At 48.0% G+C, this 15089-nt stretch overlaps 1 protein-coding gene across 1 annotated transcript in view; it reads left to right on the top strand.

Moving 5' to 3' along the window:
• The first annotated feature begins 44 nt into the window (after positions 1 to 44).
• LOC138663323 (zinc finger protein 271-like) overlaps positions 45 to 15089 on the top strand; it is a 47719-nt gene continuing 32674 nt past the window's right edge. The window contains exons 1-7 of the mRNA XM_069749501.1: positions 45 to 97; positions 3914 to 4095; positions 8534 to 8683; positions 8813 to 8992; positions 9066 to 9189; positions 9269 to 9366; positions 9565 to 9655. Coding sequence (XP_069605602.1) covers positions 8606 to 8683; positions 8813 to 8992; positions 9066 to 9189; positions 9269 to 9366; positions 9565 to 9655 — 571 coding nt within the window. The 5' untranslated portion in view covers positions 45 to 97; positions 3914 to 4095; positions 8534 to 8605. The remainder of the gene's footprint in view (positions 98 to 3913; positions 4096 to 8533; positions 8684 to 8812; positions 8993 to 9065; positions 9190 to 9268; positions 9367 to 9564; positions 9656 to 15089) is intronic.

Here is a 15089-nt window from a genome sequence, read left to right on the forward strand (position 1 = left end):
AATAAAGGAGGCCCCGCCCCTTACGGTGACATCACGATTTCAAGGAATCACTCCTCCCCCTCAAGAAATCAACTCCAATCTAGACGCTACCGTGGAGGTAGGTGGTGGAGGCTCCATTATTCTCTATGTGGAGTGCGGCTCTGCGGGTGGAGGTAGGTGCTGGAGGCTCCATTATTCTCTATGTGGAGTGCGGCTCTGCGGGTGGAGGTCGGTGCTGGAGGCTCCATTATTCTCTATGTGGAGTGCGACTCTGTGGGTGGAGGTTGGTGGTGGAGGCTCCATTATTCTCTTTGTGGAGTGCGGCTCTGTGGTGGAGGTCGGTGCTGGAGGCTCCATTATTCTCTATGTGGAGTGCGGCTCTGCGGGTGGAGGTCGGTGCTGGAGGCTCCATTATTCTCTATGTGGAGTGCGGCTCTGCGGGTGGAGGTCGGTGCTGGAGGCTCCATTATTCTCTATGTGGAGTGCGGCTCTGCGGGTGGAGGTAGGTGGTGGAGGCTCCATTATTCTCTATGTGGAGTGCGGCTCTGCGGGTGGAGGTCGGTGCTGGAGGCTCCATTATTCTCTATGTGGAGTGCGGCTCTGCGGGTGGAGGTCGGTGCTGGAGGCTCCATTATTCTCTATGTGGAGTGTGGCTCTGCGGGTGGAGGTCGGTGCTGGAGGCTCCATTATTCTCTATGTGGAGTGCGGCTCTGCGGGTGGAGGTCAGTGCTGGAGGCTCCATTATTCTCTATGTGGAGTGCGGCTCTGCGGGTGGAGGTCGGTGCTGGAGGTTCCATTATTCTCTATGTGGAGTGCGGCTCTGCGGGTGGAGGTCGGTGCTGGAGGTTCCATTATTCTCTATGTGGAGTGCGGCTCTGCGGGTGGAGGTCGGTGCTGGAGGTTCCATTATTCTCTATGTGGAGTGCGGCTCTGCGGGTGGAGGTCGGTGCTGGAGGCTCCATTATTCTCTATGTGGAGTGCGGCTCTGCGGGTGGAGGTCGGTGCTGGAGGCTCCATTATTCTCTATGTGGAGTGCGGCTCTGCGGGTGGAGGTCGGTGCTGGAGGCTCCATTATTCTCTATGTGGAGTGCGGCTCTGTGGGTGGAGGTCGGTGCTGGAGGCTCCATTATTCTCTATGTGGAGTGTGGCTCTGCGGGTGGAGGTCGGTGCTGGAGGCTCCACTATTCTCTATGTGGAGTGCGGCTCTGCGGGTGGAGGTAGGTGCTGGAGGCCCCATTATTCTTTATGTGGAGTGTGGCTCTGTGGGTGGAGGTCGGTGCTGGAGGCTCCATTATTCTCTATGTGGAGTGCGGCTCTGCGGGTGGAGGTCGGTGCTGGAGGCTCCATTATTCTCTATGTGGAGTGTGGCTCTGCGGGTGGAGGTCGGTGCTGGAGGCTCCATTATTCTCTATGTGGAGTGTGGCTCTGCGGGTGGAGGTCGGTGCTGGAGGCTCCATTATTCTCTATGTGGAGTGCGGCTCTGCGGGTGGAGGTAGGTGCTGGAGGCTCCATTATTCTCTATGTGGAGTGCGGCTCTGCGGGTGGAGGTCGGTGCTGGAGGCTCCATTATTCTCTATGTGGAGTGCGGCTCTGCGGGTGGAGGTCGGTGCTGGAGGCTCCATTATTCTCTATGTGGAGTGCGGCTCTGCGGGTGGAGGTCGGTGCTGGAGGCTCCATTATTCTCTATGTGGAGTGTGGCTCTGCGGGTGGAGGTCGGTGTTGGAGGTTCCATTATTCTCTATGTGGAGTGCGGCTCTGCGGGTGGAGGTCGGTGCTGGAGGTTCCATTATTCTCTATGTGGAGTGCGGCTCTGCGGGTGGAGGTCGGTGCTGGAGGCTCCATTATTCTCTATGTGGAGTGCGGCTCTGCGGGTGGAGGTCGGTGCTGGAGGCTCCATTATTCTCTATGTGGAATGCGGCTCTGTGGGTGGAGGTCGGTGCTGGAGGCTCCATTATTCTCTATGTGGAGTGTGGCTCTGCGGGTGGAGGTCGGTGCTGGAGGCTCCACTATTCTCTATGTGGAGTGCGGCTCTGCGGGTGGAGGTAGGTGCTGGAGGCCCCATTATTCTTTATGTGGAGTGTGGCTCTGTGGGTGGAGGTCGGTGCTGGAGGCCCCATTATTCTCTATGTGGAGTGTGGCTCTGCGGGTGGAGGTCTGTGCTGGAGGCTCCATTATTCTCTATGTGGAGTGCGGCTCTGCGGGTGGAGGTCAGTGCTGGAGGCTCCATTATTCTCTATGTGGAGTGCGGCTCTGCGGGTGGAGGTCGGTGCTGGAGGCTCCATTATTCTCTATGTGGAGTGTGGCTCTGCGGGTGGAGGGCGGTGCTGGAGGCTCCATTATTCTCTATGTGGAGTGCGGCTCTGCGGGTGGAGGTCGGTGCTGGAGGCTCCATTATTCTCTATGTGGAGTGCGGCTCTGCGGGTGGAGGTCGGTGCTGGAGGCTCCATTATTCTCTATGTGGAGGTCGGTGCTGGAGGCTCCATTATTCTCTATGTGGAGTGCGGCTCTGCGGGTGGAGGTCAGTGCTGGAGGCCCCATTATTCTCTATGTGGAGTGCGGCTCTGCGGGTGGAGGTAGGTGCTGGAGGCCCCATTATTCTCTATGTGGAGTGCGGCTCTGCGGGTGGAGGTAGGTGCTGGAGGCCCCATTATTCTCTATGTGGAGTGCGGCTCTGCGGGTGGAGGTCGGTGCTGGAGGCTCCATTATTCTCTATGTGGAGTGCGGCTCTGCGGGTGGAGGTCGGTGCTGGAGGCTCCATTATTCTCTATGTGGAGTGCGGCTCTGCGGGTGGAGGTTGGTGCTGGAGGCTCCATTATTCTGTATGTGGAGTGTGGCTCTGCGGGTGGAGGTAGGTGCTGGAGGCTCCATTATTCTCTATGTGGAGTGCGGCTCTGCGGGTGGAGGTAGGTGCTGGAGGCCCCATTATTCTCTATGTGGAGTGCGGCTCTGCGGGTGGAGGTAGGTGCTGGAGGCCCCATTATTCTCTATGTGGAGTGCGGCTCTGCGGGTGGAGGTCGGTGCTGGAGGCTCCATTATTCTCTATGTGGAGTGTGGCTCTGCGGGTGGAGGTCGGTGCTGGAGGCTCCATTATTCTCTATGTGGAGTGTGGCTCTGCGGGTGGAGGTCGGTGCTGGAGGCTCCATTATTCTCTATGTGGAGTGCGGCTCTGCGGGTGGAGGTCGGTGCTGGAGGCTCCATTATTCTCTATGTGGAGTGCGGCTCTGCGGGTGGAGGTTGGTGCTGGAGGCTCCATTATTCTCTATGTGGAGTGTGGCTCTGCGGGTGGAGGTAGGTGCTGGAGGCCCCATTATTCTCTATGTGGAGTGCGGCTCTGCGGGTGGAGGTCGGTGCTGGAGGCTCCATTATTCTCTATGTGGAGTGTGGGTGGAGGTCGGTGCTGGAGGCTCCATTATTCTCTATGTGGAGTGTGGGTGGAGGTAGGTGCTGGAGGCTCCATTATTCTCTATGTGGAGTGTGGCTCTGTGGGTGGAGGTCGGTGCTGGAGGCTCCATTATTCTCTATGTGGAGTGCGGCTCTGCGGGTGGAGGTCGGTGCTGGAGGCTCCATTATTCTCTATGTGGAGTGCGGCTCTGCGGGTGGAGGTCGGTGCTGGAGGCTCCATTATTCTCTATGTGGAGTGCGGCTCTGCGGGTGGAGGTCGGTGCTGGAGGCTCCATTATTCTCTATGTGGAGTGCAGCTCTGCGGGTGGAGGTCGGTGCTGGAGGCTCCATTATTCTCTATGTGGAGTGCGGCTCTGCGGGTGGAGGGCGGTGCTGGAGGCTCCATTATTCTCTATGTGCAGTGCGGCTCTGCGGGTGGAGGGATGTGGAGATTCCCCATTACTGGCGCATTAATGCTAGAAATATATTGCACAGGGGATATCGCAGCCAATTCCCTGGAAACACAGAATTAGAAATGATTCTTTCTCCGCAGTTTCTATGGGACTTAATACATTCCTGATTCCGGAGAGTAATAGAAATACGGCAGGAAACAGAGGACGAAAGTTCAGAGAAGAAGCTTCATAGAAAGACATTGAAGTTACAGACGCCATTTAACCCTTTGGGAGAAAGTGATTCCAGCACTTTACTGAGTAAATCCCACCAGGACTGTAGCAGGTAAAGACCCCAATATCCACAGGTGTCCCTTCTAATTGGGGGGAAACTATCACCTCTAATAATCCTCGGACAGTTCTGACAAACACAGTAAAGTGCCCCTTTATGGAGGTGACAGAAAGTCTGTTTAGTCCCTTTAGCTTCGTAGTATCAGCTCTAATCCAATGGTGAGAGAGCGATTTACCCTGAAGAGTCACAGATTGTGGGGTTGTTATAAAATGTTATATTTAGGGGGTTTGTATTGTCTCCTTATAAGAATCACAATGGTTTTGTTCCTTTTCCACTGATAGATACAAACGACCCAACTATGAAAGGTGGGAACCGAGGAACCGTTATTACTCTTATAGTACAGGGGCCTCTTTATTGGCCCCCAGACACCATGTTCCCACATTACCTCCATTCCCCCCCACACATTATACTAATACAAGAAGCCCCACTCAATCCGCTTCCACCCAAACCACTAGATGATAATAAATTCTCCCTTTTCCCCATTCTTGATGCCTTACAGTGCCACTTTTTTGGTTCCCCCAGTACATCCATCCACTATTTTATTTTTTGGTGTTTTTCATGTAATACCGTATATACTTGTGTATAAGCAGAGTTTTTAGCACTTTTTTGTGTGCTGAAAACGCCCCCTCGGTTTATACACAAGTCACGGTCCCAGAAAGCCGGAGGGGGAGTGGCGGGTCACAGAGGCAGGAGCCGGCTTCCAGTCACACATAGACGGCGCACCGGTAGGTGAGTACTGTGCTGGCACTGCATCTCATATCTGCCGCCGGCGCCTGGAGCTCTTCCTGCTGAGTAATCACATGGCACCGCTCATTAAGGTAATGCATATGCACATCTTTCCACTCCCATAGGTGTGGGCGCATATTCATTACCTTAAAGGTGTTGGCCACTACTTTCAGTTATTCCCCCCAGGGCCCCTTATGAATTTTCTAAATACCTTCTGTTGCCGTTTTCGCCTGTGAGTGGCGCTATGGCGGTGGCTGAGTCCGGGTCACGTGACCCCCACGCTGCAGCCGCTGCTAATTTCCGCCGACGTCACGTCAATTTCTAGACCCTTGAAATTGACGTGACATCAGCAGCAGGCGTGACCCAGGCTCACAGTCAGCGGTCACTCAAGAGTGACTGGGCTGTGGGCGGCGCTGGGGGCTGCCTTTGGGGCTGTGCGGGCGGGCGGGCTGTGCTGGGATCTGTGGGCGGGCGGGGCTGGGGGTCTGTTGTCCGGCCGCGCTCATCATGTGCTGACTTAAGGTACCTTCACACATAACGATATTGTTAACGATATCGTTGCTTTTTGTGACGTAGCAACGATATCGTTAATAAAATCGTTATGTGTGACAGCGACCAACGATCAGGCCCCTGCTGGGAGATCGTTGGTCGCTGAGGAAAGTCCAGAACTTTATTTCGTCGCTGGATCTCCCGTGGACATCGCTGGATCGGCGTGTGTGACACCGATCCAGCGATGTCTTCACTGGTAACCAGGGTAAACATCGGGTAACTAAGCGCAGGGCCGCGCTTAGTAACCCGATGTTTACCCTGGTTACCTTCCTAAAAGTAAAAAAAAGAAACAGTACATGCTTACCTAACGCTGTCTGTCCTCCAGCGCTGTGCTCTGCACTCCTCCTGTACTGGCTGTGAGCGTCGGTCAGCCGGAAAGCAGAGCGGTGACGTCACCGCTCTGCTTTCCGGCCGCTGTGCTCACACAGACAGTACAGGTGGAGTGCAGAGCACAGCGATGGAGGACAGACAGCGTTAGGTAAGTATGTACTGTTTGTTTTTTTTACTTTCAGGAAGGTAACCAGGGTAAACATCGGGTTACTAGGCGCGTCTGTCCTCCAGCGCTGTGCTCTGCTCTCCTCCTGCTCTGGCTGTGAGCGTCGGTCAGCCGGAAAGCAGAGCGGTGACGTCACCGCTCTGCTTTCTGGCTGCCCGGCGCTCACAGCCAGACCAGAGAAGCAGAGCGCCGAGGACAGACAGCGGAAGGTAAGTATGTAGCGTTTGTTTTTTTACTTTTTAGGATGGTAACCAGGGTGAACATCGGGTTACTAAGCGCGGCCCTGCGCTTAGTTACCCGATGTTTACCCTGGTTACCGGCATCGTTGGTCGCTGGAGAGCTGTCTGTGTGACAGCTCTCCAGCGACCAAACAGCGACGCTGCAGCGATCAGGATCGTTGTCGGTATCGCTGCAGCGTCGCTTAATGTGAAGGGGCCTTTAGCTCCGGCGGTGGCCGGTGCTGTGGTCAGTGCGGTGGTGGCGGGAGGTGGGGGTCTGCACAGTGAATCTGCCAAAGGTGTGTGCGGGCTGGGGTCTGCGGGGCTGTGCGGTGGGGTAACTGGTGTGTGTGTCTCTGTGCAGGCATTGTAGTCCCATCGGGCTTTGCCTGCTACACTGATAGTGAGTGACACATTAGCCAATGATGGGACAGTAGTAGTCCCATCACCCGGCTAATGTGTTGAATGTAAAAAAAAAAAAACATACATACAACATACAGAACATGCGACGTGCACCATGCGACGATGTATGGCTAGTGTAGAGTGCGTGTCCACTATACGGATTACATCCGAATTAGCTGCAGATTGGATGCTGCGTACTTGTAGTCCCATCGGATGATGCCTGCACACACACCCCAAAAGACTCCCCGAACAGCCCCGCACACACAGTCACCGTCCACACACTTCCCTCCCGAACTGCAGTGTTTCTCGGACCCACATCCGCAGCAAAACTGCAGATCTTTCTTACATCTGTGGTTTTGCTGCGGATGTGCCCGACTCAATGAAGGTCTAAGAGTGCAGAAACGCTGCTGTCCGGCACAAAAGAAGTGACATGTTGCGGGAAAAAAAAGCTGCGTTTCGGTGCGGCCTTTTCCACAGCATGTGCACAACAAGTCTGCGGCTCCCATACACTTACATTGGTTGTGCACTACACTGCGGATTTGATGCAATTCCGTACGGCAAAAAACGCTGCGATCTGCAATCAAATCCGCAACGTGTGCACACAGCCTTAGCATTTAGTGAACCTAGCAAAAAAGCCAAGCATAAAACAAGTGTGGGATTGCACTTTTTTTGCAATTTCATCGCACTTTGAATTTTTTGCACATTTTCTGGTACACGACATGGTAAAACCAATGGTGTCGTTCAAAGGTAGAACTTGTCCCGCAAAAGATAAGCCCTCACATGACCACATTGAGCGAAACATTATGGCTCTGGAAAGAAGGGGAGCGATAAACGAAAAAAGCTCCAGGGGTGAAGGGGTTTAGAAACATGGATATGGACATATCTATGGAAATAGATATATAGATATATCTGTATGTATCTATCTATCCCATATCTATCTATCTGTCATGGAGTGTGGGTTGGACAAATGTAAAAGAGGAGGTTGGAAAGAAATGACATCACAAATCTTTTTGGAGGGAGAGGAGGGAGGGGTTTGGGTGTGTTTTGGAGTGGGTGTGCCAGGTGCAGAGTTACAGGCAAGTGCAATGCATCATGGAACTTGTAGTATTAGAGCACAATAACTCAGGAGAAAGGAAGTTGTCGATTAATCCCATGAGAGCTGAATCCAGCACTGAAGATGTGCTGCTACAGCAGGATAAAATGTAATATTGCTAAAATAAACAGTGGATGTTTTCAGTGGCACATAATAGCAAGATTTATGAAAAAAACAAACTAAACATTTATTGTATTGGACAACTTCTTTAATGAGCAGGGCCACGTGATCGTTCAGTACAGGAAGAGTTATGCACACTAGGACAGGGACTGGGGAGCCACGCATACCCGGCTTCTACTCAAATCAATAAGCTTACCCAGTTTTTCGTGTCAAAAGTAGGTGCCTCTGCTTATACTTGAGTATATACGTTATATGGAATCCAAAGCAAAAGTTCTAAAAAAATCAAAACGCTCTACATGGAGACAACTGTCTTGTTGTTCTTACAATCTTTTCTAAAAGCCTCAAACTTGTGTGTGTGAATCAGACCTGAGATCTAACGTGATAGAAGATTACAGTGCGGGGAAGACGGGAAACCTTCATATAGACGGCCGGTGGTGATGGAGTCAGTGACGGACTCTGGACAAATCTGTTTCTAGAGCCGTAGTAGAAGATGAAGATGTCGTCCTCATCATCAAGTAGTTATTTCTCCTGTCACGTGTAATGAATATCTCCTGCAGTATTGCTAATGCCGATTCCAGTGTCGGTAAATGAGACGAGAATTAGCGTTATGGAAGATGAGTCTATGAGGAACGTATTCAGCTGCCGACTCCGAGGAAGAAACTGCTTGTTGTCTGTGACCTAAATATATAGGTTTTATTAGTAGATGTAAAGAAGGAAACTAAATACTGTAAAATAATAAAGCTCCTCATATGTTTCCCTTATTATCTCCAGTAATTGTATTATTACACAGGATTTTATGATGTTACATCGGCTCATCTTCTCATTCAGGTCTCTACAATATCGGATCCTCTCAGTGAAAATCTTCTGTATAAGAGAATTTTTCTAATTTACCCATCAAGGATGGATATGGACAGAGCCAAGATGGCGGAGAGGATATTACACCTCACCCTAGAGATCCTCTTCCGTCTTACTGGAGAGGTGAGAGATTCTGATGACGTCACATTATATCATTCTTATCTATGGGAATAACAGATGGACAGAACTGGAGAGGTGAGGACTCTGGAAATGTCTGTAGTGAGATTTATTAATGTGTCTCTCCATAACCAGGATTACACAGTAGTGAAGAAGACCACTAGTGAACGCTGTCAGGACCCTGTGTCTGAGGAATGCAGAAGACCCCTGAACCCAATCACAAAGCCTCCACCTCACCCCCTGATACATGAGGACATCAATGACCAGAAGATCCTAGAACTCACCTACAAGATGATTGAGCTGCTGACTGGAGAGGTGACACTGCTGGGACATTATACAATAATGCTATGAAGGGATCGGGGGATGACAATATTATTGTATGTGTCAGGTTCCTATAAGGTGTCAGGATGTCGCCATCTATTTCTCCATGGAGGAGTGGGAGTATTTAGAAGGACACAAAGATCTGTACATGGACGTCATGATGGAGGTTCCCCATCCCCTCACATCACCAGGTAATAGACAGTAATACACAAGGTCTATAATTATCTGTATGTAAAGAATGAATTCAGTCCCTGTGTGTGTTTCCTCCAGATCTATCCAGTAAGAGGACAACACCAGAGAGATGTCCCCGTCCTCTTCTTCCACAGGACTGGAATCAAGAAGATCCCAATGTTCCTCGGGATCATCAGGTAGATGGAGAGATGGTGTCATAAGATCTCCCCTATGATGTGTAGACGGCTGTGAAGGTTTCATGCTCGGTCTTGTTTTATCCACCAGTATTATATGTTTTATACTTGAGTAATGAGAATGGTGGAGATGGCAGGATTAGAGCTGATCATAGATGTGACTTCTCCATCTGTCTGTGACTTTTACAATATTTGTTTCAGGGTGAAGATCTGACCCATATTAATACTACAGAGACATATGTGAGGGGTGATGAGCGGTGTAAAGAGGAGATTCCTACATATGACTATCCAGGTGAGTAAAAATTACTAAATGCAGAGAATTCACAGATTCTTCTCAGTCACCGGCTGTGGCTGCTTTATCGGTGGTGAAGTCCGGCCATATTACCATGATCACCATTTTGCCTCTACACCATAACATTGTCCTCCACCCAAAACTGTTCAAATCACTTTGGGCATTAAAAACCATTTTCTATAGAACGTATAGCCTGGAGGATCCACCTCCCCCTTGGTTTAGGAGACGCCGACTTATCTGCCCAGATCTGTAAACTACAAAGTCAAACTGCGTATGTAGAAAGTTTTGACAAGTCAGGCTGCCGTCACACTAGCAGTATTTGGTCAGTATTTTACATCAGTATTTGTAAGCCAAAACCAGGAGTGGAACAATCAGAGGAAAAGTATAATAGAAACATATGCACCACTTCTGTATTTATCACCCACTCCTGGTTTTGGCTTACAAATATTGATGTAAAATACTGACCAAATACTGCTAGTGTGACGGCAGCCTTAGAAAATCACTTGACGAAAATGATTGTAATAGGCCTGTAAGAGAAAGTGGAGGGTAATGATGCTGTTGGCTTCCTAGAACCCTGATATCTTAATGGATGAATCTCCCTTCTCTCCCTTCTGAGCTGCTGAATGTGCTCATGTGGTCCCTACAAGACCTGGTCCAGTCTTTCTGGCCAAACTTCACTTTTATATTCAACAGCATTAAATGTGCAGTGAGGCCAAGTGTGAATTTCTGTACAATAACAGCAGAGTTTCCCTTTATCCTGACTTCTCAATTTCTTTTAAAACCAACTAACTTCAAGAAGGATTGTGATAAACTAAATAAAAACCATTACTCCTGTGCCATGATATATCTCTAAGCTGTGTTTGTCTGATGGCTGTAATATACATTTATTCACCCATGCAGGAGATGTGTTGGCATGGTTTTATGGGTTGAACTAGATGGACTCAGTCTTCCTTCAACCTTAATAACTATGTTACCATGGTTCAAGCCCTGGTTTCATGGATTCACTCCACGTCATTAAAATCTGAAGAGGAATTCAGATTACTACACAATCTCTCCTAAAATGGGGCCACTAATACTTTCTCTACTCTTCTGGTCAGGAGTCATAGTGGCTCCAATGGTCCACCATAAATGAATGCAACTCTGGTTAAGTGTTGGAGCTCTCCCCTCATACATACATTATTGTTAGGGATGTATTAGAATAAAAAAATATGTATTTTCTTTAAATGTTCATCTGTATGATAGTTTGATTGTGGTGGGATCGCCCTGTCAGTTATGAGTCTTTTACTCCGTGGTAGTCCTTAACCTCTTTCTGACATTAGACGTACTATCCTGTCGAGGTGACCTGGGCCCGTATGACCATCGACGGGATAGTACGTCATATGCGATCAACCAAGCTCACGGGGGATCGCATCCGGGTCTCAGCTGATTATCACAGCTGACATCCGGCACTATGTGCCAGGAGCGGTCACGGACCGCTCCTGGCACATTAACCCCCGGAACACTGCGATCAAACAAACACAGCTGAAAACATCATCTTGTCCTGCAAAAAAACGAGCCGCCATCAGCTAAAAAAATAAGTTATAGCTCTCAGAATAAAGCGATGCAAAAACAACTACTTTTATATAAAATAGTTTTTATAAAAAGCGCCAAAACACAAAAAATGATATAAATGAGGTATCGCTGTAATCGTACTGACCCGAAGAATAAAACTGTGTTGCCAATTTTACCAAAAGTGGAATGGTATAAACGCCTCCCACAAAAGAAATTCATGAATAGCTGGTTTTTGGTCATTCTGCCTAACAAAAATCGGAATAAAAAACGATCAAAAAATTTCATGTGCCCGAACATGGTAGTAATAAAAACGTCAACTCAATTCTTCAGCAAAAAACAAGACATCACATGACTCTGTGGACCAAAATATGGAAAAATTATAGCTCTCAAAATGTGGTGACGCAAAAACTATTTTTTTGCAATAAAAAGCGTCTTTTAGTGTGTGACAGCTGCCAAATATAAAAACCCGCTGTAAAAACCCACTATAAATAGTAAACAAAAACCCCCTTTATCACCTCCTTAGTTAGGGGAAAAATAATAAAATAAAAAAAATGTACTTATATCCATTTTCTCGTTAGGGTTTGGATTACGTTTACGGTTGGGTTAGGGGTGTGTTAGGGTTATGGTTAGGGTTGATATTAGGGTTAGGGGTGTGTTGGGGTTGGGGTTTAGGGGTGTGGTTGGGGTTAGGGTTGGAGTTAGAATTTGGGGGTTTCCACTGTTTAGGTACATCATAGGCTCTGCAAACGTAATGTGACGCCCGCAGACCATTCCATCAAAGTCTGCATTCCAAAACGCCACTTCTTCCCTTCCGAGCCCCGACGTGTGCCCAAACAGTAGCTTCCCCCACATATGGGGTATCGGCGTACTCAGGAGAAATTGGACAACAATTTTTGGGGTCCAATTTCTCCTGTTACCCTTGGGAAAATACATAACTGGGGGCTAAAAAAATTATTTTTGTGGGGAAAAATTATTTTTTTTTATTTTCACGGCTCTGCGCTATAAACTTTAGTGAAACAATTGAGGGTTCAAATTTCTCACAACACATGTAGATAAGTTTCTTAGGTGGTCTAGTTTCCAAAATGGGGTCACTTGTGGGGGGTTTCCACTGTTTAGGCACATCAGGGGCTCTCCAAACGCGACATAGCGTCTGATCTCAATTCGAGCCAATTCTGCGTTGAAATAGTAAAACGGCTCTTTCCCTTCCGAGCTGTGCCGTGCACTCAAACAGTGGTTTACCCTCACATATGGGGTATCGGCGTAGTCAGGACAAATTGGACAACAACTTTTGCTGTCCAATTTCTCCTGTTACCCTTGGGAAAATTAAACAAATTGGATCTGAATTACCGTATATACTCAAGTATAAGCCGAGAATTTCAGCCCATTTTTTTTTTTTTTTTTTTTTTTTTTTAGGCTGAAATTGCTCCTCTCGGCTTATACTCGAGTCCTACCCAGGAGTCGGCAGGGGAGGGATAGCGGCAGCTGTGTAATAATTCTCACCTGCTCCTGGCACGGTCCTTGCACGTCCCTGGTTCCCCGGTGCCGCAGCTTCTTCCTATAGTGAGCGCTCACATGGTACCGCTCATTACAGTAATGAATATGGACCCGACTCCACTCCCATAGGGGTGGAGCCGCATATTCATTACTGTAATGAGCAGTACCATGTGACCGTTCACTACAGGAAGAAGCTGCCGGCGCAGGGGAACAGACGTGCAGGGACCGCGCCAGGAGCAGGTGAGTATAGCGCAGTGCGCAATATTCACCTGCTCCCAGTTCCACCATCGGCGCCGCTTCGTCTTCCCCGTCCTCTGCAGTGATGCTCAGGTCAGAGGGCGCGATTAGTGTGAGCGCCGCCCCCTGCCTGATCAGTCAGTGCGGAGGACGGGGAAGATACAGCGGCGCTCTGCACTGGAAGGGGACAGGTGAATAGAGCAAGTGCCGGACGCCTGAGAGGTGAGTATTAGGGTTGAGCGAAACGGATCGGCCAATTTCAAAAGTCGCCGACTTTTGGCAAAGTCGCCGACTTTTGGCAGTCGGGTTTCATGAAACCCGATCGGGTTGGAGGTTGGCGATTTTCGCTCCAAAGTCGGGTTTCGTTTTTTATATATATGTAATTGAGATATATGTGTATATATGTGTATATATGTGTATATATGTGTGTGTGTGTATATATATATATATATATATATATATATATATATATATATATATATATATATATATATATATATATATATATATATATATATATATATATATATATATATATAGAAAAAACGGAGCAGCACCAAGAATATAGAAAAAAGTGGACTTTATTGCCTGGATGGCGTGGCGACGTTTCGGATACCAGATCCTTTTTCAAGGCTTGAAAAAGGATCTGGTATCCGAAACGTCGCCACGCCATCCAGGCAATAAAGTCCACTTTTTTCTATATTCTTGGTGCTGCTCCGTTTTTTCTTCATATTGCTGGAAGTCATTGGACTACTGACTGGGGAAGCTTTGCACTTTATCAGGTACTTTGTAGATGCTGTTCCAATTTTTAAATATATAATTTCAGCGCGATATAGCAGAAAAGCCGGTAATTCAATTGCCGTCTTTTCATTTCTCCTTCCTAAACCCGGCATGATATGAGACATGGTTTACATACAGTAAACCATGTCATATCCCCATTTTTTTCGCATATTCCACACTACTGTTATTAGTGTGTGTGTGTGTGTGTGCAAAATTTGGGTGCTGTAGCTATTAAATTTAAGGGTTAAATTGCGGAAAAAATTGGCATGGGCTCCCGCGCAATTTTCTCTGCCAGAGTGGTAAAGCCAGTGACTGAGGGCAGATTTTAATAGCCCGGAGAGGGTCCATGGTTATTGGCCCCTCCCTGGCTAAAAACATCTGCCCCCAGCCACCCCAGAAAAGGCACATCTGGAAGATGCGCCTATTCTGGCACTTGGCCACTCTCTTCCCATTTCTGTGTAGCGGTGGGATATGGGGAAATGAAGGGTTAATGTCACCTTCCTATTGTAAGGTGACATTAAGTCAGATTAATAATGGAGAGGCATCAATTATGACACCTATCCATTATTAATCCAATTGTATGAAATGGTTAAAAAACACACACATTATTACAAAGTCTTTTAATGAAATAAAGACACAGGTTGTTGTAATAATTTATTAGACTCTTAATCCACCTGAAGACCCTCGCTCTGCACCAAAGGAAAAATAAAAAAACAACAATATCCCATACCTTCCGATGATCTGTCAGGTCCCACGCTGTAAATCCATCTGAAGGGGTTAAATAATTTTACACCCAGGAGCTCTGCTATTGCAGCTGTGCTCGTGGCTGTAAAACCCCGGGGAATGAATGGAAACTAGGTCAATGACCTGTAGTTACCTTCATTCACGGTGATGCGCCCTCTGCTGGTTGTCCTCATATGACCTCTAGCGTGGGAAAATATTCAGAAAAGTTCCCAGGCTCGAGTTCATATGAGGACGTCCAGCAGAGAGCGCATCACTGCGAATGAAGGTAACTACAGGTCATTGACCTACATTACCTTCATTCCCCAGGGTTTTACAGGCACGAGCACAGCTGCATTATAGCAGAGCTCCTGCCTGTAATATATTTTAACCCCTTCAGATGGATTTACATCGTGGGACATATCGACGGAAGGTATGAGATATTGTTGGCTTATTATTTTTAATTTGTTACATGTCGAGGATCTTCAGGTGGATTGAGAGTGCAATAAAATATTACAACAACCTGTGTCTTTATTTCATTAAAATACTTTGCAATATTGTGTTTTTTTTTAACCATTTCATACAATTGGATTAATAATGGATAGGTGACGCCTCTCCATTATTAATCTGGCTTAATGTCACCTTACAATAG

This window comes from Ranitomeya imitator, chromosome 2 (genome assembly GCF_032444005.1).
Source record: "Ranitomeya imitator isolate aRanImi1 chromosome 2, aRanImi1.pri, whole genome shotgun sequence".
Classification (NCBI taxonomy): domain Eukaryota; kingdom Metazoa; phylum Chordata; class Amphibia; order Anura; family Dendrobatidae; genus Ranitomeya; species Ranitomeya imitator.